The sequence below is a fragment of the Mandrillus leucophaeus genome, unplaced genomic scaffold (assembly GCF_000951045.1).
Source record: "Mandrillus leucophaeus isolate KB7577 unplaced genomic scaffold, Mleu.le_1.0 Scaffold270, whole genome shotgun sequence".
NCBI lineage: Eukaryota > Metazoa > Chordata > Mammalia > Primates > Cercopithecidae > Mandrillus > Mandrillus leucophaeus.
This window is the reverse complement of record NW_012102810.1, coordinates 711,014-732,624: the sequence shown is the minus strand read 5'-3', so window position 1 is coordinate 732,624 and position 21,611 is coordinate 711,014. Positions and strand designations below refer to the sequence as shown.

The window sequence follows — 21,611 nt, the reverse complement described above, 5'->3', positions numbered from 1 at the left end:
AAGGAGTTTCACTCTTGTTGCCCAGGCTGGAGTGCAATGGCACGATCTTGGCTCACTGCAACCTCCATCTCCTAGGTTCAAGCGATTCTCCTGAGTAGCTGGGATTATAGGCATGCACCATCACACCCGGCTAATTTTTGTATTTTTAGTAGAGTCAGGGTATCCCCATGTTGGTCAAGCTGGTCTCGAACTCCTGACCTCAGGTGATCTGCCCAGCTTTGGCCTTCCAAAGTGCTGGGATTACAGGCATGAGCCACACTGCACCAGGCCTTAATGTTTTGTACTTTTAGTAGAGATGTGGTTTTGCCATGTTGCCTAGGCTGGTCTCGAACCCCTGGACTCAAGCCATCTGCACACCTCGGCCTCCCAAAATGCTGGGATTACAGGCATGAGCCACTGTGCTCAGCTTCTGGTTCAGCTTTTATATTTGTTTGTATAATCTTCATATAATAGTTTTAAAATTTATCTATGTGTAGTAATATTAAGGTTGAAAGTTCATTTTAATAAGGAAATGAAAGCAATGGACTCATCCTCTGAGGATGATTAGAATCTGATTAAGTGCCACTTTTATAAATGTAAAACAAAATCTTAAAAACAAAATTTTAGGAGAGGGATAATAGAGCCAGGAATTGCCTTTCGTTTATCATTCTTATACTTGTTGGTCAGTAATCATAAACTAAATTGATTAGCTTATTATAACATGTCAGTTTCATTGTTTCTTTTCTCTTAAAAACTAAGCTTTTTCATTAAAACCTAAAAGAACCTCTAAATTTATGACCTATCAATGTTTACGCGCCAACGAAGATTAATGTTCACAATGATTAACCCACCTTTTTAAGTGGCTTGTAATGATTAGCTTGTTCCTGACAGTGGTTGTCTTAATCCTGTGGCCTTTTATAGCACAACCTTTGATATTATTGTTTGTTTGTTTGTTTGTTTGTTTTTGAGATGGAGTTTCACTCTTGTTGCCCAGGCTGGAGTGCAATAGTGTGATCTCGGCTCATCACAACCTCTGCCTCCCGGGTTCAAGCGATTCTCCTGTCTCAGGCTCCTGAGTAGCTGGGATTGCAGGCATGCACCACCACGCCCGACTAATTTTATAGATATTGTTTATTATATTAGGTTTTTCTTTTGTCCTGTCTTCAGCCTTCACCAGCACAGGCTTTGACCGTCACACTTCTCCAGTGTTCAGCCCTGCCAATCCAGAAAGCTCAATGGAAGACTGCTTGGCCCATCTTGGAGAAAAAGTGTCCCAGGAACTGAAAGAGCCTCTCCATACAGCATTGCAAATGCTCCTGAGCCAGTGAGTTACACTGCTGAGTGGGATGTGCTTCTTTAAGTAGGCTCTGGATCTCTCATGCAGCGCTGGATTGGTTAGGGCTGTGTTTTAGGTGAACAGTGTTAGGGTCTGGATCTCTCATGCAGCGCTGGATTAGTTAGGGCTGTGTTTTAGGTGAACAGTGTCACTTCTTTCCTCAGTTTTCTTTACATTTTCTTCATTTGCTTTCCCAAAGCATCTTTGTGTTTTGAATGACAGTTTTGCTTTATAGGAGTGATTTAGCTATTCCAACATAGATTTGTTAATTTGTGTTTACATGTTGAACTGTCAGGTTTCAACGAATGCTTTTACCAAGTTGCAAATACAAGTTACACTTCCCCCGACCACTTTTTACTGCTATTTCCTCTAGTGGCGACATGAATATAATGACTAGTGTTTTGTGCATTTTAATGTGGGATTAACACTATATCTGTATTTTAGAATTCTGTATTTAACATAGTGTTGACCGGGTGCGGTGGCTCATGCCTGTAATCCCAGCACTTTGGGAAGCCAAGATGGGCGGATCATGAGGTCAGGAGTTCAAGACCAGCCTGGCCAATATAGTGAAACCTCATCTCTACTAAAAATACAAAGAGTAGCCAGGCGTGGTGGCGTGTGCCTGTAGTCCCAGCTACTTGGGAGACTGAGGGAGAAGGATCGCTTGAACCCGGGAGGCAGAGGTTGCAGTGAGCCGAGATCGTACCACTACACTCCAGCCTGGGTGACAGAGCAAGATTCCATCTCAAAAAAAAAAAAAAAAAAAAACCCCAAAAAGTTACATCTGTATCCCAGAAGTTGCTCAGCTTGAGGGTTGCACATCTGCCCGTGGAACTGCTTTTACATTCTTACAGAAGGAACTTCTCTCCTAGCTATGGTTCTGACCATATTAAAGCTAAAGACAAGAAGCTAGTAATAAGGAAAGTATTAGAACCAAATCATTTATTATAAATATTAAAAATCAGCTTGTAATCCCAGTACTTTGGGAGGCTGAGGCGGGGGGATCACTGGAGGTCAGGAGTTGGAGATCAGCCTGGCCAACATGGCGAAACCCCATCTGTAGTAAAAATACAAAAATTAGCCTAGCATGGTGGCAGGTGCCTATAATCCCAGCTACTCGGGAGGCTTAGGCAGGAGTATCACTTGAACCCGGGAGGTGGAGGGTGCAGTGAGCCAAGATCACGCCATTGCACTCCAACCTAGGTGACAGAGGGAGATTCTATGTGAAAGAAAAAAAATTTTTTTTAAATTTTCATGTAAGCAAAGTATATATCGATTACCATTTGTTAGAAGAAAGTAATTTGGGTTTTAGGAGAATTTGAATTTTTGCCGCATAGTATTGTGAAATGGTGAAATGAGCAAATGTAAAAATACTAGTTATGCTTAAACAGTGAAATGAAATCATATTTGGTAATCTCAGTACTTTGGGAGGTCCAGGTGGGAGGATGGCTTGAGGCCAGGAGTTGATGACCAGCCTGGGCAGCACAGCCAGACCCTGCCTCTACAAACCAATTTGTTAGAAAATTAGCCAGTGTGGTGGCATGTTCCTGTAGTCCCAGCCACTTGGGAGGCTGAGGTGGGAGGATCGCTTGAGCCCAATAGTTTGAGGCTGCAGTGAGCTATGATCACACCACTGTGGCACTCCAGCCTGGGCAACGGAACAAGACCTTGTCTCTAAAAATAAAAATTTAAAAAGTCGTATTTGGATTTTCTTAACCTAATATATAGTAAAACTTAAATATAAATGTGGAGAGAAGTATATGGGTGTTGGGAAATAAAACTTACACAGGAAATTTGGATTTACAGCAGTTTTCAAAAAGTGTTCTATGGAGCCTTAGGCACTGAGGTGCTGCAGGGGTCCTGAAGAAGTGAGGAGTAGTGAGTGGGTTGAGCTCATTAGGGCCTCTCCACTCTTCTTTCTTATTTATTTATTTTAAGTTGTTTGTAGGGACAGGGTCTCACTGTGTTGCCCAGACTAGTCTTTTAACTCCTGGTCTTAAGCAACTCTCCCACCTCAGCCTCCCCAAAGTGCTAAGATTACAGGTGTGAGCCATTGTGTTGTGCCTTATTTATTTATTCTTCCACTCTTCTTAAACCAGAGCACGTGGACTTTCATATATTTTCTATTCTGAGGTTACACATGTAAGACTTAAAGAAAGAAGTTTGCTGCTTCACTCCTCTCCCCACAAAAATGTAAAAGTTATCAGGACCAGGAGTAAAATAATGAAGTGAAAGGTGCAGACAAAAGAATCTTTTCCCTGGCTGGGCGCGGTGGCTCATGCCTGTAATTCCAGCACTTTGGGAAGCTGAGGTGGGCGGATCACAAGGTCAGGAGATCGAGACCATCCTGGCTAACACGTTGAAACCCCGTCTCTACTAAAAATATAAAAAAATTAGCCCAGTGTGGTGGCGGGCACCTGTAGTCCCAGCCACTCAGGAGGCTGAGGCAGGAGAATGGTGTGAACCCGGGAGGCAGAGCTTGCAGTGAGCCGAGATTGCGCCACTGCACTCCAGCCAGGGCGACAGAGCGAGACTCCGTCTCAAAAAAAAAAAAAAAAACAAAGAATCTTTTTCCAAATTTGATACAGACTTTGGCTTGGAGCAAACCATGTCACCCTTAATATTTCAATTCTCCATGTGTTAATTTTAACTTTATGGTATAGTATAAGCTCTTCAAAAAACAGTGGTAGGTAACTTTTTTGAAGTTTTGTTTCTGAAGTCCTTTTTATGATGTATAGGAAAAATTGATGTCTTCTCACGGCACATTCTATTTAAAGGAGAATTGACTTGGACGAATGTTTATTTTTTTCCCAAATCTTGATAGAATTGTTTTTGAAATTGATTATGTATCAAAGTCAGGTCTCTTTTTTTTTTTCAGAAATCTGTTTTTAGAAGTTTTAAGCTCTGTTACTTGTACCTTGAAAATAACTAATGGATGATAAACTACATAAACTAGAAGTATTATAAAGGTTGAAGGCAATATTGTAAGGTAGAAAATACAACTGATTCCTTCAAAAGGTTTTAATGTAGGAAGTTAATGCTGAACGCTTCTTACAGAACATCTGTTTCAAAAAGGTATCCTGCCCCGCTGTTTTCTTCTTTGCTCTATTGTAATAAGTCACTAGGTAGGATTGGTTATTTAGCTACTTACTTTTCTATGTATTTGATTTCCTTTGAATGTTTTAATCTGCTGCATTTTTTTGTGCATATATGTCTGTGTATATAATGTTTCAAATCATGTTTCATTCAGAACGATACTAAAATACTTTAGCCTGGTAGACAAACAACCAGTAAGGACTACTGTGACCCCCAGCAGCACCAAACAGTTCAGGAAAGGAAGTGAAGGGACTGATATATGCAAGTAAAGCTTCAGGGAGAATATAGGTAGGTAGACTGTGTAGTATCTGCTGAAGTTCAAGTTTTACACGAATCTGCTACTTAGCCCAAGGCATCTGAAAAGTACTAGGCTCACTTTAATGGGAAGGTGATGTCAGGAAGATAGTGTATGCTGTATATATTTCATTATTATAGAGGCCGTCTCTGGTATCGCATTTCCTTTCAGCATCACTGTAGTATTGATCTGAAACAGACTTAGGGGAAAGAATGATACCTGGGTCATCAGGATTCTTTTCTGAAATATCTAGACCAGTGCTGTTCAATGCAAGTCACATATAATGTAGTTTTAATATGTAATTACAAACTAGCAGCCATGTAAAAAAGTAAAATGAAATTTAAAATTTTTAATAGTTTATTTAGTGCAGTGCATCTAAAATATTTCAACATGTCTTCAGTACAAAAAAATGCTGAGCTATCTTGATTGTTTTTTCTTCCTCATTGAAGTCTAGTGTGTATACTATACCTTCAGGACACTGGCCACATTTCTAATGCTCGTTAGCCACATGTGACATGGAAACATTGTCATGGCATGTGTCAGAATCTTAACTTGAAATGAAGTAGTGTAATGCCTTTGATACCAGATCTAACTGAGTGTGAATTCCTGCCTTGCTGCTTTCCAGCTATGTGGATTTGGGATAATTTCTTAGCTTTTCTGAGCTTTGGTTTCCAAATATGTGATATGATAATATGTAATATAAAATATAAATATATAAAATATTAAAACCTAACATAATAGGCTAACAATAAGTGGTAGCTATTATCAATCTTAAATATTCTTTTTTTTTTTTTTTTTTTTTTGAGATGGAGCCTTGCTCTGTCGCCCGGGCTGGAGTGCAGTCGCTGGATCTCAGCTCACTGCAAGCTCCGCCTCCGGGGTTTACGCCATTCTCCTGCCTCAGCCTCCCAAGTAGTTGGGACTATAGGCGCCCACCAGCTCGCCCGGCTAGTTTTTTGTATTTTTTGGTAGAGATGGGGTTTCACTGTGTTAGTCAGGATGGTCTCGATCTCCTGACCTCTTGATCCACCCGTCTCGGCCTCCCAAAGTGCTGGGATTACAGGCTTGAGCTACTGCTCCCGGCCTTTAAATATTCTTAAACTAAGGAGGTCATAGGCCACAATGGTCAGAGCAGAAAAATGCCTTTGGGGTGGTATTTTAAAACCCTACAAAAGCAAGACTCCTTCTTTTCTTTCTTTTTCTTTTTCTTTTCTTTCTTTTTCTTTTTTTTAGATTTGAGACAGAGTCTCACTCTTGTTGCCCAGGCTGGAGTGCAGTGTCACAGTCTCGGCTCAACTGCAACCTCTACCTCCTTGGTTCAAGCCATTCTTCTGCCTCAGCCTCCTGAGCAGCTGGGATTACAGGCATGTGCCACTATGCCAGGCTAATTTTTGTATTTTGTTTTCTAATTTTTGTATTTTTAGTCGAGATGGGGTTTTGTCATGTTGGTCAGGCTGGTCTTGAACTCCTGACCTCAAGTGATCCACCTGCCTTGGCCTCCCAAAGTGTTGGGATTACAGGCATGAGCCACTGCACCTAGCCCATTCTTTCTTACATATTTGTTAATACTTTGCCCAAAAGGAGGGAAGGTAAATTTTTAATTAATTAATTAATTTTAAATCTATTATCTGAGCAATTGATGCCTTCATATGTTAGTTGGTCCCAAGTCTTTTGTTTTTAACATTTACGCATGAAACCGTGCTTGAAATAAAGTACTTGAAGTCACTCAAGAAATGAGTGAGTGTTATCAATGATTCGAGTTTTGGGTATGACTAGGACTTACATAGAAATAATCAGAAAGGCTTATCTCTCTACCCTTGTATCATAATACTCCAAGTTAAAAATAGGACTCCAGCTTGGGGTGGTGGGACAGGCCTGTAATCCCAGCTGGCACTGAGGCTAAGGTGGGAGGTATCAGTTGAGCCCAAGGAGTTTGAGACCAGCCTGGGCAATGTAGGTGACTCCATTTCAAAAAACAAAATTTTTTTTTTTTTTCCTTGAGATGGAGTCTCACACTGTCACCAGGCTGAAGTGCAGTGGTACGATGTCGGCTTACTGCAGTCTCCGCCTCCCTGGTTCAAGCGATTCCCCTGCCTTAGCCTCCCGAGTAGCTGGGACTATAGGCACACACCACCATGCCTGGCTAATATTTTGTATTTTAGTAGAGACGGGGTTTCACCATGTTGGCCAGGATGGTCTTGATCTCCTGACTTCGTGATCCACCCGCCTCGGCCTCTCAAAGTGCTGGGATTACAGGCATGAGCCACCGCGCCCAGCCCAAAAAAAATTTTTTTAATTAAAAATTTAAAAATTGGACTCAATTTATTGCGATATTGATTTCAACTCTTGTCTCCTCTATATGAAAAGTCTTCCAGTGACATGTCTCTTTAGTTTTAAAATATTTTAGATTTTTTGCCTTTAAGAAAAGTTAAAATTCCGGTTTTCATTGTACTTATGAGATCATTTTTATTTGTTATTATTTTATCCTGTATTAATAATTCAGGTATTTCTTTGCAGCATAAAAATCCTATCCTATAAGTTCCAAGCAGTTACAAAAAAAATTACTAGACTATACATTTATCTTGTTATGTTATTAACTATTTCCCAAGCATGCATCACAGCTTATAGAATGCTTGAAAAAAGTGCATACCAGTGTGAAAAGCCACATCTTGTACAAAACAGTATGTTGAATAATCCTTGTCACTTTAGCAAAAAGTTCAACAGAGTAGTGACTGTTTATTTATTCATCTGGAAATATAGAATTTTCTTTCTTTGTGACACAGACTTTTAAAAAAATCTCTACAGGCCAGTGACATATCAGGCATTTCGGGAATGTACACTGGAGACCACAGTTCATGCCAGCGGCTGGAATAAGGTATCATCACAATGATCTTTTCTTTTAAAAGATTTTAGTGTGTTAATGATAAGATATAGGAGGAATTGGTAGCATCATGCAGCAGAAAACTGTTAGAGCTCGTACTTTAATGCGCAAATCTATGTTAAGTGGATATTTTTGGTTAAATAACTGGTTTTTTGATTAATGCTGCAAGGTTCTGCTTGGCTCAAAATTATGGTCCTATAGTATGGCCCCTTCCTTTCTGTCCCAATTTTCCCATCATTTCTTCATTTCTCTGTGTTAGACATGCCATTTACCTCCAGAAGGTTATATATTTATTAACACGTGATTGTGTCTTGGGGAAGAAGAATAAAGACTTCACTTGGGAGGTAGCCTCTTCCTGTTCTCTTAGATGAATAATACCATTGATGTTTTATAACTTACACAGTGTCTCGTGTCACATACCATTTGAGCATCCCAACCGTCCTTTGCAGAAGACAGAATAGATTTTATTATTATTTAGCTAGTTAGGTAGGTAATCAGAAAGAAAAGTTCAATGACTTGCCTAGAATCCCTTGACCAGTAAATATTGGAACCAACACTAGAACTAAGATCTGATTCTAGCTTCTGTTTTTTCCACGGTACATATTGCCTATCTACTATCTTAGACTGTATTACCTGCTTAGCACCTTGAGAAGGCAGGGTGTAGGGGGATGCAGTATGGGGTGGCTCCGTGCAATATGAGAAAGAAGGGCAGCCTTGAGGGATACAGTGCTGGAGATGAGAAAATTCAGGACTGTTACTTTTACAGACACCTACCTCTATGCAGAATTGTCTGTCATGAGTCAGACATGTGACCTTATGTACCTAATTGATGTATATTAGATACATAACCAAACTTGTTTCAGATTTTAGCTTTGCCATGGACAGGATGTGTGTCTGTGGGCAGGTTCTCTTTAAAAAAAAAAAAAAAAAATTCGGCCGGGTGCAGTGGCTCATGCCTGTAATCCCAGCACTTTGGGAGGCCGAGGCGGGCGGATCACCTGAGGTTGGGAGTTCACAACCAGCCTGACCAACATGGAGAACCCCTGTCTCTACTAAAAATACAAAATTAGCCGGGCATGGTCGTGCATGCCTGTAGTCCCAGCTACTCAGGAGGCTGAGGCAGGAGAATCGCTTGAACCTGGGAGTCGGAGGTTGCAGTGAGCCAAGATTGCGCCATTGCATTCCAGCCTGGGCAACAAGAGTGAAACTCCGTCTCAAAAAAAAAAAAATTTCAACTTTTATTTTAGATTCAGGGGACATGTATGTGCAGGTTTGTTATAGGAAGGTCTCTGAATCTTAGTTTTCTCATTTGTGAAATGGGAAACAATACTAGCCTCGTAAGTTTTATTAGAATTAAATGAGATAATAAATGTTCAGTACTTATTAAGCATATTATCAGGCACCATAGTAAAGCTCAGTAAACAGCAGCTATTAGCTTTAACATGTGGTACCTTATTCCCAAATAGTCACTATTAATAGAATATTAGTATGTTGCCTATCAGTACATAATTTGTTAAGATATCTATTTGCCTTGTTTGCTTTTTGGAATAAGAGAAAATATTCTCTCTGATATAGACATTTGAAATAGATTTATTTTATTTATTTATTTATTTTTGAGATGGAGTCTAACTCTGTCGCCCAGGCTGAAGTGCAGTGGCATGATCTTGGCTCACTGCAGCCTCCGCCTCCTAGGTTCAAGTAGTTCTCCTGCTTCAGCCTCCCGAGTAGCTGGGATTATAGGTACCCGCTACCACGCCCAGCTAATTTTTGTATTCTCAGTAGAGATGGGGTTTCACTGTGTTGGCGGTCAGGCTGGTCTCAAACTCCTGACCTTGTGATCTGCCACTCACCTCAACCTCCCAAATTGCTGGGATTACAAGTGTGAGCCACCATGCCCAGCCTTTTGTTGTTGTTGTTGTTGGAGTCTCGCTTTGTTGCCCAGCCTGGAGTACAGTGGTACAATCTCGGCTCACTGCAGCCTCTGTCTTCCGGGTTCAAGCAGTTCTCCTGCCTCAGCCTCCCAAGTAGCTGGGCTTGCAGGTGCCCACCATTACACCCAGCTAATTTTTGTACTTTTAGTAGAGACAGGGTTCGCCATGTTGGCCAGGCTGGTCTCAAACCCCTGACCTCAGGTGATCTGCCTGCCTTGTCCTACCAAGTGCTGGGATTACACGCATGAGCCACCCTTCCTGGCCTGAAATATATTTTATAAAGGGCTGGATGCAGTACAGTAACTCACACCTGTAATCCCAGCACTTTGGGAGGCCGAGGCAGGATGATCGCTTGAGCCCAGAAGTTCGAGACCAGCCTGGGCAACATAGCAAGACCCTGCCTCTTAAAAAAATAAAAAGCCAGACATGGTGGTGCGCACCTGTATTCTGAGCTATTTGGGAGGCCGAGGTGGGAGGATGGCTTGAGCCTAGGAGGTGGAGGTTGCAGTGAGCCGAGGTGGTGCCACTGTATTCCAGCCTGCACAACAGTGCCAGACTGTTTCAGAAAAAAAAGAAAAGAAAGCCCATACCTATTAGTAGTCACTCTGCCTATTAGTAGTTACTCCCCATTTCCTTTCCTGCTCCTCCCAGCCCACAGCAACAATGACTCTACTTTCTGTCTTAATGAATTTGTCTGTTCTGGACATTTCAAATAAATGGAGTAAATAATATGTGCCTGAAGTCTCTTTTAATATGTAGACTTATCCTCCCTCTTTTTTTTCTCTCTTTAATTTAGTTACAAGTTATTTTTCCTGAAAAATTTTCTAATTTCTGGATTTAATTGACTATATCACTGAGATATCACTTAACATATTCTTCTGTGTCTGTATTTCCTTCCTGATGAGATTCAGGTTCAATCTTTTTGGCAAGAATACCTATTGGGTGGTTTTATCTGTTTCCTATTGCATCACACTGGGTGACATATAATATCTGGTTGTCTCTTACACTGTATTTTGAAGCACACAAATCAAAGACAAACCTAATCAGTGAATTCGGTATAGATAAAATTTGTAGAATATGATTTTTATTAGAACTGTTAAGTCACAGAAGGATTAAATAGATTGGTGGAGCAGAATATGTCACTGTTATCATAAATATTCATTGTAATGAAAGGGACTCTCAGAGCTGTAAGTTAGTACGCTTCATTTCTATACCAAGCAAGCTCATATATTCTTTAATAAAAGGATAATGTCACTGAATTTAAGTAGGTCTAACCTGTTAAAGAGACCACATAGTGTTTGAAGAGATGTCAGGAGATTAAATAAGTGTGTGGATAAAGGTAAGCCAGTGGAGGTAATCTGTTTTGATGGCCAAAAATACTTTAGCATTTCATTGCAAAAACAGTTGAAGAAAAAAAAATTATATATGATGTGGGGATTACTGTTATCCAGTAAGGAAATGACTTTTAAGAAAGAATCAAAGATAAAACTGTTTGCTGACTTTTTAGACCTAGACATGTGAATCGTGGGTTCTTCTAGGAGTGGATGCCTGGGGATCTAGTTTTGTTTTAACATTTAAAAAAATAATGTGGGAGGGAAGAGTCCAAAAAAAATCAGTTGTGCAGATTATGTAAAATTCTTGTGGATGGTAAAATGTCAAATTGATGGAGGTCAGTTGTAGAATTAACTCATGGAGCTTTGTGTGTAGGATTATGTGTAAATCCTCTTAGGATTTAGCTGCTTAAAGACAATCTAAATGGTACAGTGGCCTTGGACGTCATCATACAGGTCCCTGAAGATAGCATGCCAAATAGGTAAGCCTGGTATATGGTAGTCATTTAATAACTGTATGAGGAATGAAGGGAAAAAAAACGAGTCATCTGACATAGCATGTAACACCAAGAAGCGTATTACCAACCACATAGAAAATGTCCATCCTGAAAAATGACGTTTCTGCACTGTGGTTACTGCGTTTCAAGAAAGATATTGGAAAAGGGAAGATCCAGAAAAGGGAACTTAAGTGATCAAATGGATCACTTTGCATTGCAATGGAGCAATGGCCATATGTAAAACAGAATAAGAGAATAGTGGATTTCAGACTGGAAGTCTAGGGAGTGAGGCTTTTCACTGCTCTTCCAGGAGTGAAAGAGAATTGCAGATTTATCACTAGATTCTTACGTAGTAAAACTAGGGTGTCTGCTTTTCGATATATGAAAGAGTTAAATTTGGAACAAATAAAACTTACTGGCATTTTGTATAAAACAAGCATAAAATATTTACAGCTCATTTCCCCAAGAGGTAATAGAGCTTAAATATGAATAACTTTAAAATGTTATAGTATCATGGATTATTATGGGAAATTAGAATGTTTTGAAGTCCAGGACATCCCAGACCTTTAAGTTGATACACAGATTAGCACCACTGGTTCATGAGCCACTCCTTACCTGCTGCTACCCACGGCAAAATATAAACAGTTTTTTGTTTGTTTGTGTAATAGTATAAGTTTTCTTATTGTGGAAATGCCTAATGTGTTCTTCCTTATAGCCCTATGCTACTCCATCAGTGTTAAGAAGGAATTTTCAATATATTTTGGGCTGGAGCACCTTTAGAATGTGAAGAAGTAAAGACATTATGTGTTCACTGCATTCTTCCTTTCAGATTTTGATAGAGATTCCCCCAGGGCTGCTTTCTTTTCCTTTCTTTAGAAGCCAAGGAATGTTAGTTTGAAATATAAAACTCATTGTTTTTTGTTTGTCCTCCTGCAGAAGTATTTTGTCGTCCCTGGGTTATTTCCTTGGTAGTCTGCTAACAAGGAACTGGAATTGGTTTCATTTCCTTTTGCATTCCTTTTCCAGGCATATGGACCTCTTGATGTTTTAGACAAAACAGACTGCATGCAGATGGCTACCTGAATACTTAGTTTTTTTTCAATATGCATTTTTTTTTAAAGGAAGACAGGGACTCTAGTTAGTTTCTGTTGTAATTTTTAATGACTTTTAAGTATTGAGCCACATGGTTATTAGGTGTAGATTGTAATGGCATCTTTTATGTTTGACTTTTGATGAGTTTTGCAAGATAGCTCTTAATTTTTAAAAGTTCTTATTTCCAAATAATAAAAGCACTTGGTACAAAGTACAAAAAAGTACAGAAAGATAGGCTTTGAAAAATAAAAGTTTTCTCTCATCCCTGTTGCCAGTCACCTAGTTCCTTTTAGGCAACCAGTATTACCAGTTTCTTGCGAATTTTTCTGGAGATACTGTAGGATTATATAAACATATATATTTGTATATGTTTTTATTACACAAATGGTACTGCATGTATTCTTCTATAACTTGCCTTTTTTCACTTAAAGTAAATCCTGGTGATTGGGTAGTAAGCGATCGAAGTCTTTTTAACAGCTGCATATTTTACTGGATGATGATAATTTATTTAACTAGTCCCTGTTGGGTTGTTTTTCTAGTTTTCTGCTATTATAAATAATGCTTCAGGCTGGGCACAGTGGCACAAGCCCATAATCCCAGCACTTGGGAAGCTGAGGTGGGCAGGTCACTTGAGGCCAGGAGTTTGAGACCAGCCTGGCCAACATGGTGAAACCCTGTCTCTACTTAAAATACAAAAATTAGCCAGGCGTCGTGGTGGACACTTGTAATCCCAGCTACTCAGGAGGCTGAGCAGAGAATTGCTTGAACCTGGGAGGCGGAGACTGCAGTGAGCCAAGATTGCGCCACTGCCTAGGCGAAAGAGCAAGACTCCATCTCAAAAAAAAAAAAAAAAAGAAAAAGAAATTAATTAATAATGCATCAGTGAATTTCCTTCTATGTATGTTATTTCTCACACACATACGGGCACACACATGCCTAATTATTTTCAATAACTATTTCTACCTACCTATTGTATAAAACCTACATGCAGTATTCACAAAAGTCCTAATAGAAGTTACTGTTTTATTTCCTTTATATAATGAAAATAAAATACCTTAATGATGCATTTAAGTATAATTTTCTAGTAGTTGAACATATAAAACACATTATAAGAATTTCAGTGTGGTTTTTTTATTCTCTCATCTTTGCATCGAAGATTTTGGTGCCTCTGGTTTTGCTACGACACATGCTTTTGGAATTGACAAGACGTGGTCAAGAACCTTTGAGTGCACTGCTGCAGTTTGGCGTGACATACCTGGAGGACTATTCGGCAGAGTACATCATTCAGCAAGGTGGCTGGGTATGAGCTGTTATATATTAAAAATATTTTCTTGAAAAAAAATTAGGTTCATTGTTGTTGTTGTTTTGCTTAAGAGATGGGTTCTTGCTGTGTTGCCCAGGCTGGAGTGCAGCATCTAATAGCAGACACTATCATGCAGGCTTCAGTCGCAAACTCCTGGGCTCAAGTGATCCTGCCTCAGGTCCTGAATAGCCAGGAGCACAGGCTGGGACTATAGGTGCCCACCACTGTGCCGCGCTCTATCCTATTTTTTGATATGTAATTATTATTATTATTCAGTTTGTTCGGTTGTTCTCAAATTTTCCTTATATGTTCTTTGACCCTTGAATTACTTGGAAATTATTTTTTAATTTCCAAATATTTACAGGTTTAAAGATTTTCTTTTCAATTACTAATTTAATTCTGTTTCATCAGAAAGCACGGCCATCATGGCATTGAAACTTGAGTTATGGCCTACTATCATGATCAGTTTTAAAGAATATATATATATAGGGCTGGGCGCAGTGGTGCACATCTGTAATCCCAGTGCTTTGGGAGGCTAAGGTGGGTGAATCACCTGAGGTCAGGAGTTCAAGACCAGCCTGGTCAACATGACGAAACCCTGTCTGTACAAAAAAATACAAAAAATTAACCAGGTATGGTGGCATGTGCCTGTAATCCTAGCTACTCAGGAGGCCAAGGCAGGAGAATCACTTGAACCCGGGAGGCAGAGGTTGCAGTGAGCCAAGATAGCGCCACTTCACTCCAGCCTGGGCGACAGAGCAACAACAACAACAACAAATATATATATATATATTTTTTTTTTATGCGTGTTTCAGGAGAACATATATTCTCTAATTGTTGGTGCAGAGGTCTGTACGTGTCCATTCACATTTAATCAGTCTTAATAATTATGTATTTTAAGTCTTTCAGTCATTTCCAATTTTTTTGTCTAATTATTTGCTAAGAGAGACATGTTCAGATTTGCTACTATGGTGGTAGATTTTCCATTTTCCCTTTAGTTCTGTCAATTGTAGGTGACTAAAAGTTGTAATTATCAACCCTTGGTGAATTGAATGTTTTATTATTACAGTTATGGACTTTGTCTCTAGAAATGTTTTTTGTCCTAAAATCTATTTTTTTCTTTCTAAATAATCCAGCCCAAAATGTCAAATATCCCTTTGATATTAAAGGATATCTTTAATTTCTCTCAATAATACTTGATAGTTTTAAATGTAGAAGTATTGTACAATATGGGCTTCCTTCCACATCGTACTTGAAACGTACTTATTTCTGGTTTTGTTTTTAAAATATTTATTTATTTTTTTTAAATAAAAAGAGACAGGGTCTTTCTCTGTTGCCCAGGCTGATCTCAAACTCCTGAGCTGAAGCAGTCTTCCTGCCTTGGCCTCTCAAAGTGCTAGGATTAAAGGTGTGAGCCACCACGCCCGGCTGTGTTTCTTTTTTAACAGTAGTTAAATAGTTTGGATGAACCATATTTTTTTTAAACTTTCCTGAAGGAGTGAAGACTGTTTGAAATCCTTCTGTATTAAAAATGACATTAATGAAAATCCTTGCCAAATAAATGTATATGCTCGAGACCTGATTATAGCTTCTGGTTAGGATTTCGTGTCTGTCTTAGCTGAACTGAACCTTCTCTCCCTTCCTCTCTCTGTCCCTCTCTCCTCTTATTCTTTTTTTTTTTTTTTTTTTTTTTTTTTTTTTTTTTTTTTTTTTGAGACGGAGTCTCACTCTGTTGCTAGGCTGAGTACAGTGGCACAATCTCAGCTCACTGCAGCCTCCGCCTCCTGAGTTCAAGCGGTTCTCATGCCTCAGCCTCCCGAGTAGCTGGGACTACAGGCACCTGCCACCACGCCCTGCTAATTTTTGTGTTTTTAGTAGAGATGGGGTTTCGCCATGTTGACCAGGATGGTCTGAATCTCTTGACCTTGTGATCTGCCTGCCTCAGCTTCCCAAAGTGCTGGGATTACAGGCATGAGCCACTGTGCCCGGCCCCTCCTCTTATTCTTTAAAATATCAGTATATCCATCCCGGCATTTGTATCTGTATTTTATCTTTTTATTTCAATTTGTCTTGTTCCAAGCAGTCATTCATCATTCAGCCATGTATTGAGCACCTGCTGCATACTGTGCCCTGTTCTAGGTTCTCAGTAGAGAGCTGTCAGCAGAGCGTTTCCTTGACCCGAGATAGATGACACTCTAATGGAGAGAGACCACAGTGAAGATGTGTAGTGTATCTTCATACACTACAAGGAGTTACGTGCTGTGACAACAACGCAGGGAGACACATGATGTAGGGGTCAGAGTTTTTATATTACTCAGGGGAGGCTGCACTGAGGAAGTGACATTTATTTGGACTTCACTTATCTCCTTGGGTTAATTTCACTGTTTATCATTTTAGTCTTTTCCATTCTTGCTCCCGGGTTTTTTTCTTTCTTTCTTTGGGCCTAGAAATGTTTTTTAAGCCGGGCGCGGTGGCTCACGCCTGTAATCCCAGCACTTTGGGAGGCTGAGGTGGGCGGATCATGAGGTCAGGAGATCGAGACCACAGTGAAACCCCGTCTCTACTAAAAATACAAAAAATTGGCCGGGTGCGGTGGCGGGCGCCTGTGGTCCCAGCTACGCAGGAGGCTGAGGCAGGAGAATGGTGTGAACCCAGAAGGTGGAGCTTGCAGTGAGCCGAGGTCGAGATCTCGCCACTGCACTCCAGCCTGGGCTACAGAGCGAGACTCCGTCCCAAAAAAAAAAAAAAGAAATGTTTTTTAAGTTTACTTGTTGTAATTTGCTCAACAGTCAGTGATTCCGTAGAGAGAGTACTTTTCATAAAGTTTCATTATTGTTTTTTAGCCACTATGCATCTGAGGGTTTGAGTTAATTTTTAAAATGTGTAAATTTCATTACTGTGGATACTAGTATCGAACATACTAGGTTTATGTGCTTGGCAAATGCTTACTGAAGAAAATCCTGAGCATTTGTCTTAGGAAAATAAAAATATTTTTTGAGCTGTTCTTAAAAATAAGAATTGTGACAATTTATTGTTATTGTTGTCTTCCTACTTTAATACTTTTTAAAACCGTTTGCCAATGTAGTGTATGGTTTGTGTGATAGCCAGGAGACATCCCAGGTTAACTGTCACTTATCCCATATGGTGCTTTACAACAAAGGAAGAAAAATGCAGGGAATATTATGCACTCCCTTCTCGACTTTCAGTTTTATGACGATGTACATCCAGGTTTGTTTGGTGATTGTAATTTGTTACAGAGAAAGTAAGTATATTATTCAACTCCAGTATCTGTGCAAAAAGAAAAGATCTACTGCCTGGATAACTAGTTCATTAATACTTCTTCTTTTTTTTTTTTTTTTTTTAGAACAGTCTTGCTCTGTCATCCTGGCTTGAGTGCAGTGGCACAATTGCAGCCTACTGCAACCTCTGCCTCCCAGGTTCAAGCTATTCTTGTGCCTCAGCCTCCTGAGTAGCTGAGTTTACAGGTGTGCGCCACTATGACCAGCTACTTTTTGTATTTTTAGTAGAGATAGAGTTTCGCCATGTTGGCAGGCTGGTCTCAAACTCCTGACCTCAGGTGATCCACCCACCTAGGCCTCCCAAAGTGCTGGGATTACAGGCGTGAGCCACTGCACCTGGCCTTCATTAATATTTCCAATGTGTTTTATCTCTAAATTTGAATGTCCAATCTATATTTCACATTGTTCAGTCTAAGCTCTCCGTTTGCTTGTGTTTAAAACTAAGATATTAGGCTGGGTGTGGTGGCTCATGCCTATAATTCCAGCATTTTGGGAGGCCGAGGTGGGCAGATCACCTGAGGTCAGGAGTTTGAGACTATCCTGGCCAACATGGTGAGACCCCATCTCTACTAAAAATACAAAAATTATCTGGGTGTGATGGCAAGCACCTGTAATCTGAGCTACTTGGGAGGCTAAGGCAGGAGAATTGCTTGAACTAGGGAGGCAGAGATTTCAGTGAGCCGAGATCACGCCATTGCACTTCAGCCTGGGAAACAAGAGTGAAACTCTGTCTCCAAAACAAACAAACAAACAAACAAAAAACAAAAAAAACAACCAAGAAACTGCTTTTTTTTTTTTTTTTTTTTGAGATGGAATCTTGCTCTGTCGCCCAGGCTAGAGTGCAGTGGCATGATCTCAGCTCACTGCAAGCTCCGCCTCCCAGGTTCATGCTATTCTCCTGCCTCAGCCTCCCAAGTAGCTGGGACTACAGGCGCCCACCACCACGCCCGGCTAATTTTTTGTATTTTTAGTAGAGACAGGGTTTCACCGTGTTAGCCAGGATGGTCTCAATCTCCTGACCTTGTGATTCGCCCTTGTCGGCCTCCCAAAGTGCTGGGATTGCAGACGTGAGCCACTGTGCCTGGCCGATATTGCTTTTTTTTTTAATGCCAATTGGTGAAAATGTATCCGGTGACATAAGCTGTCAACGTGAATCTCCTTAAGATACTTCGTGTTGAACATTACATTGACAGCTCTTAAAACCCTTCCAGAAGAGAATCATTTGACCACATGATACTGCTTGTCTGTTATGTAAAGCCTGTGGTATGATTTCCACGGGGAATGTATTTGTCTTTAGTCACTTGAACACAACATCAAGTGAAACAAACTGCCTATTTCTCAAAGTGCAGCTGCTTTTGAAAACCTGCAGCAGAGGAGGTGGTGCCAGCAGCCATAATCTGTTGGATTAATGGAGTGACAGCACATTGTCAGTTAGGAACAGGCAGGCTTTGGACATACAGATTTGAAGGAGAAAAATAATATTTTGTTTTCTGAATTATTAGCAGAAATGTCTAGGACTTAGAGACAGTGTCTTGCCTTGTTGCCCTGGCTGGAGTACAGTGGCATGATCATGGCTCACTGTGGCCTCAACTTCCTGGGCTTGTGATCCTCCCACCTCAGCCTCCCTAGTAGCTGGGACCACAAGTGTGCATGCACTACCACACTTGGCTTATTTTTTGCAGAGAGAAGGTTTCACTATGTTGTCCAACCTGGTCTCAAACTCCTGGCTTCAAGCAATCCTCCCTCCTTGGCCTCCCAAAATGCTGGGATTACAGGCATGCACCACCTTGCCCAGCCTGTTTTCTCTTTCTACCTTGTTGTTTTTTTTCACTCTGCCTTTTTTCAGCGAATGATGAATTGAGAAAAGGATTAGAAATCACAAGATTTGTTTCTTGCCCCAGCTCTGCCAAATACTAGCCCTGTGTTTTGGAAGGATTCGTTTAACCTCTCTGAACCTCAGTTTCAACTACAAAAATAGAAGAATAGCTTCTCTATCCCACAAAATAATGATGTGAACGTGTTTTGTGAAATGTTACATTTTTACAAATGCAGGTTTTCACATGTGTCTCTGAAGAGCGTGGATTTTCTTTCCTTCTCCTTAAGCCTGATCACCGTTTCCTCTTAGTTTCAGTTCTGACTTTTATTTGCCCTGCAGCCCAGTGAGGGCACAGACTGGTTCATGTGCTGTGATTCTCCCTGAGTCATCCTTGCTCCCTCCCTCCTCATTCTCTTTCATTTCCTGGGCTTGTGTTGCTACGTTGGAAGTAAGTCTGTCTCCGGGAAAGGGCAGAGCAAGTCCACTGTGGTAAGGCTTGTATTTTACTTTCTCCTTCGTCACATGCTAAATACTTCTGTGAAAGATTTGCTTTTAGGTTACATAAAAGATTATTGGAGGAAATGTCATCTAATGTCTATTGTAATATTTAAGTATTTTGAATAAAATTAATCTTTGTCATTTTCTTTTGACATGAAGCTTCTGATTTTAGAATAGGTTTTTGTTTGTTTAATCTAGGATATTTAAAAACTATCTCTTGGAAGCTTTTAGGTTAATAATTTGTTAGAATAGTTTTCATATTGTGGGAGCTGACACAAAGGAGATGATCTGAAATTAATGAAGTGGGTTGCAGCTAAAATCAATTTAGTAAGAGTAAGTAGTGTTTTGGGAAATCTGCCTGCTGTATATGTGGGTGTGGATGTTTACTGTGTTATACTCTGAAACGTATTTTTTGTGGATCTTCCTCATCGTGTTGGGTGGAAAATTGCTTCTGTGTAATTTCTTCAACACAGTCCATTTTCTTATTTTAGGTTAATAGTGATCTGAGAGGCATTTGGTTATAAGGGTCTAAAGCAGTGACCTGTTTCCATTTTGTAACATCGAGGGCTCAAAAATATAAAACCAGCTGGTTGATCCCAGCTAGTTGTATATTTTTGAGCCCTCGAAGTTACAAAATGTCAGTGGAGCCTTTGTGTGTTTTATGTCAGTGGAGCCAAAGGGATGGATACTCCCAACATGACAGATATTTTGTATTAACAATGATTTAAGTTGTCAGAATCGTTCTAAGGCTACTTGTAGATGTTTTTCTAATATAAGTTGTAATTAGTGTATTATCCAAAACAGCTCTTTTTCTTGACAGATAGATATATAAAGTCTGAGAAGTAATGACAGGTTTGTTGGCATAAATCTTAAGGGAAAATGGGTCCTTAGACGAGTTTACCAATGTAGATGGGCTTTGGAATTTTGCCAAAGCTTCTTCAGATGGAAAAGTTCATAGGAGCTCAGCGCAGCAGCAGCTATGTCTCAGAAGGTAAAATATTGCTTGAGGTGGCAGAATAATTTGTAATTGATGTGACCCCCTGCCCCCACCAAAAAAAAAGTGAAACAAAAAAATTTAGACATCATGATGCAGCCAATTTTTCTAGTAGTTCTTTGAGCGATTGTCAACCTGATTTTTACTTAGTTCCTACCACCAAAGTAATGTTTGCATTTTATTTTATATTTATTTTGATATATTTCTTTACTTAGTTTTTTACTTAGTTCCTACCACCAAAGCAAAGTTATATTTGTATTTTATTTTACATTTATTTTGATATATTCCTTTTATCTACGTGTTTCTTCTCTGCTTCCCTTTTTAATTGAAGAGTTTAATGCATATATCTTTGTGTGTTTGCTTGAAAAAAACACCAAGAATAACATGCTCTATCTATGAATACTTCTGGCCATTAACTCAAAAGGCACTCTGTTACAGAAAGAAAAGCACCAGAAATCAATCAGGGACTTCACCTAAGAGGCAGGACAGCATAATTGGTAAAAATGTGGACCCTGGAGGCAAACTGCCTGGGTTTGAATCCCAGCTTTATTACTTTGGGAAAACTACTTATCTAATTTACTTGTTTTGGTTTCCATGTCTGTGGAATGGAAATAATAATAATCCTCTCATAGCATTGTTGTGAGGTTTAAATAGATTAATTTAAGTGAAGTCTTTAGAAGGGCACATGATAAGAATTACATAAGGGTTACCTATTGTTACTATCCAATTTGTCATAGCAAGCTAAGGCAACATGCTCAGGCCACAAACCCCCTGACTGGGGCCCTGAGCCATGGGCATCTCCCTGTGTACCGCCTGAACCACGAGGGCTCAGGCCCCACCCAACTGTTTCTGGGCACAGTGCCAAGATGGGGAAGGGGTGGGTCTGTACATCTCTGCTGCTTCTACACAAGCAGATGCAACCCGTCTGCCTTCATTTATTTAAAAACAATAACAAGACATAGCTCTCTGCTTCTTTGTGCATATTTAACTCATGGTTTATCCCAGCTAGTTTTATATTTTTGAGCCCTTGAAATTACTCCTTTGCATTTTATGTCAGTGAAGCCAAAGAGATAGATACTCTCAGCAACACAGATATTTTGTATTAAAAACAATTTAGATCGTTAGAATGATTCCAAGGCTACTTGTAGATGTTATTCTTCTAATATGATAAGTTGTAAGTAAGATATTATCCAAAACAGCTCTTTTTCTTTTAGTGAAAGCCTGCTCTTCATCATGACAGTAATTATTAAGAGAGGCTCAGCC

The 21,611-nt window shown here is 39.8% G+C and overlaps 1 protein-coding gene across 12 annotated transcripts in view; it reads left to right on the top strand.

Moving 5' to 3' along the window:
• The window catches only part of BCL2L13 (BCL2-like 13 (apoptosis facilitator)), a 116,440-nt gene that overhangs the window by 75,228 nt on the left and 19,601 nt on the right, over positions 1-21,611 (top strand). For 2 of the 12 annotated variants that reach the window (XM_011984628.1, XM_011984629.1), the window contains 2 exons: positions 7,512-7,581; positions 13,595-13,738. The exons of 1 other annotated variant lie outside the window; for it this stretch is intronic. In XM_011984628.1, the coding sequence (XP_011840018.1) occupies positions 13,625-13,738 (114 nt within the window). In that variant the 5' untranslated portion in view covers positions 7,512-7,581; positions 13,595-13,624. Of the gene's footprint in view, positions 1-1,146; positions 1,304-7,511; positions 7,582-13,594; positions 13,739-19,178; positions 19,346-19,646; positions 19,688-21,611 lie in introns of those variants that run through there. 9 more of the 12 variants (XM_011984627.1, XM_011984625.1, XM_011984633.1 and 6 more) reach the window with 7 other exon arrangements.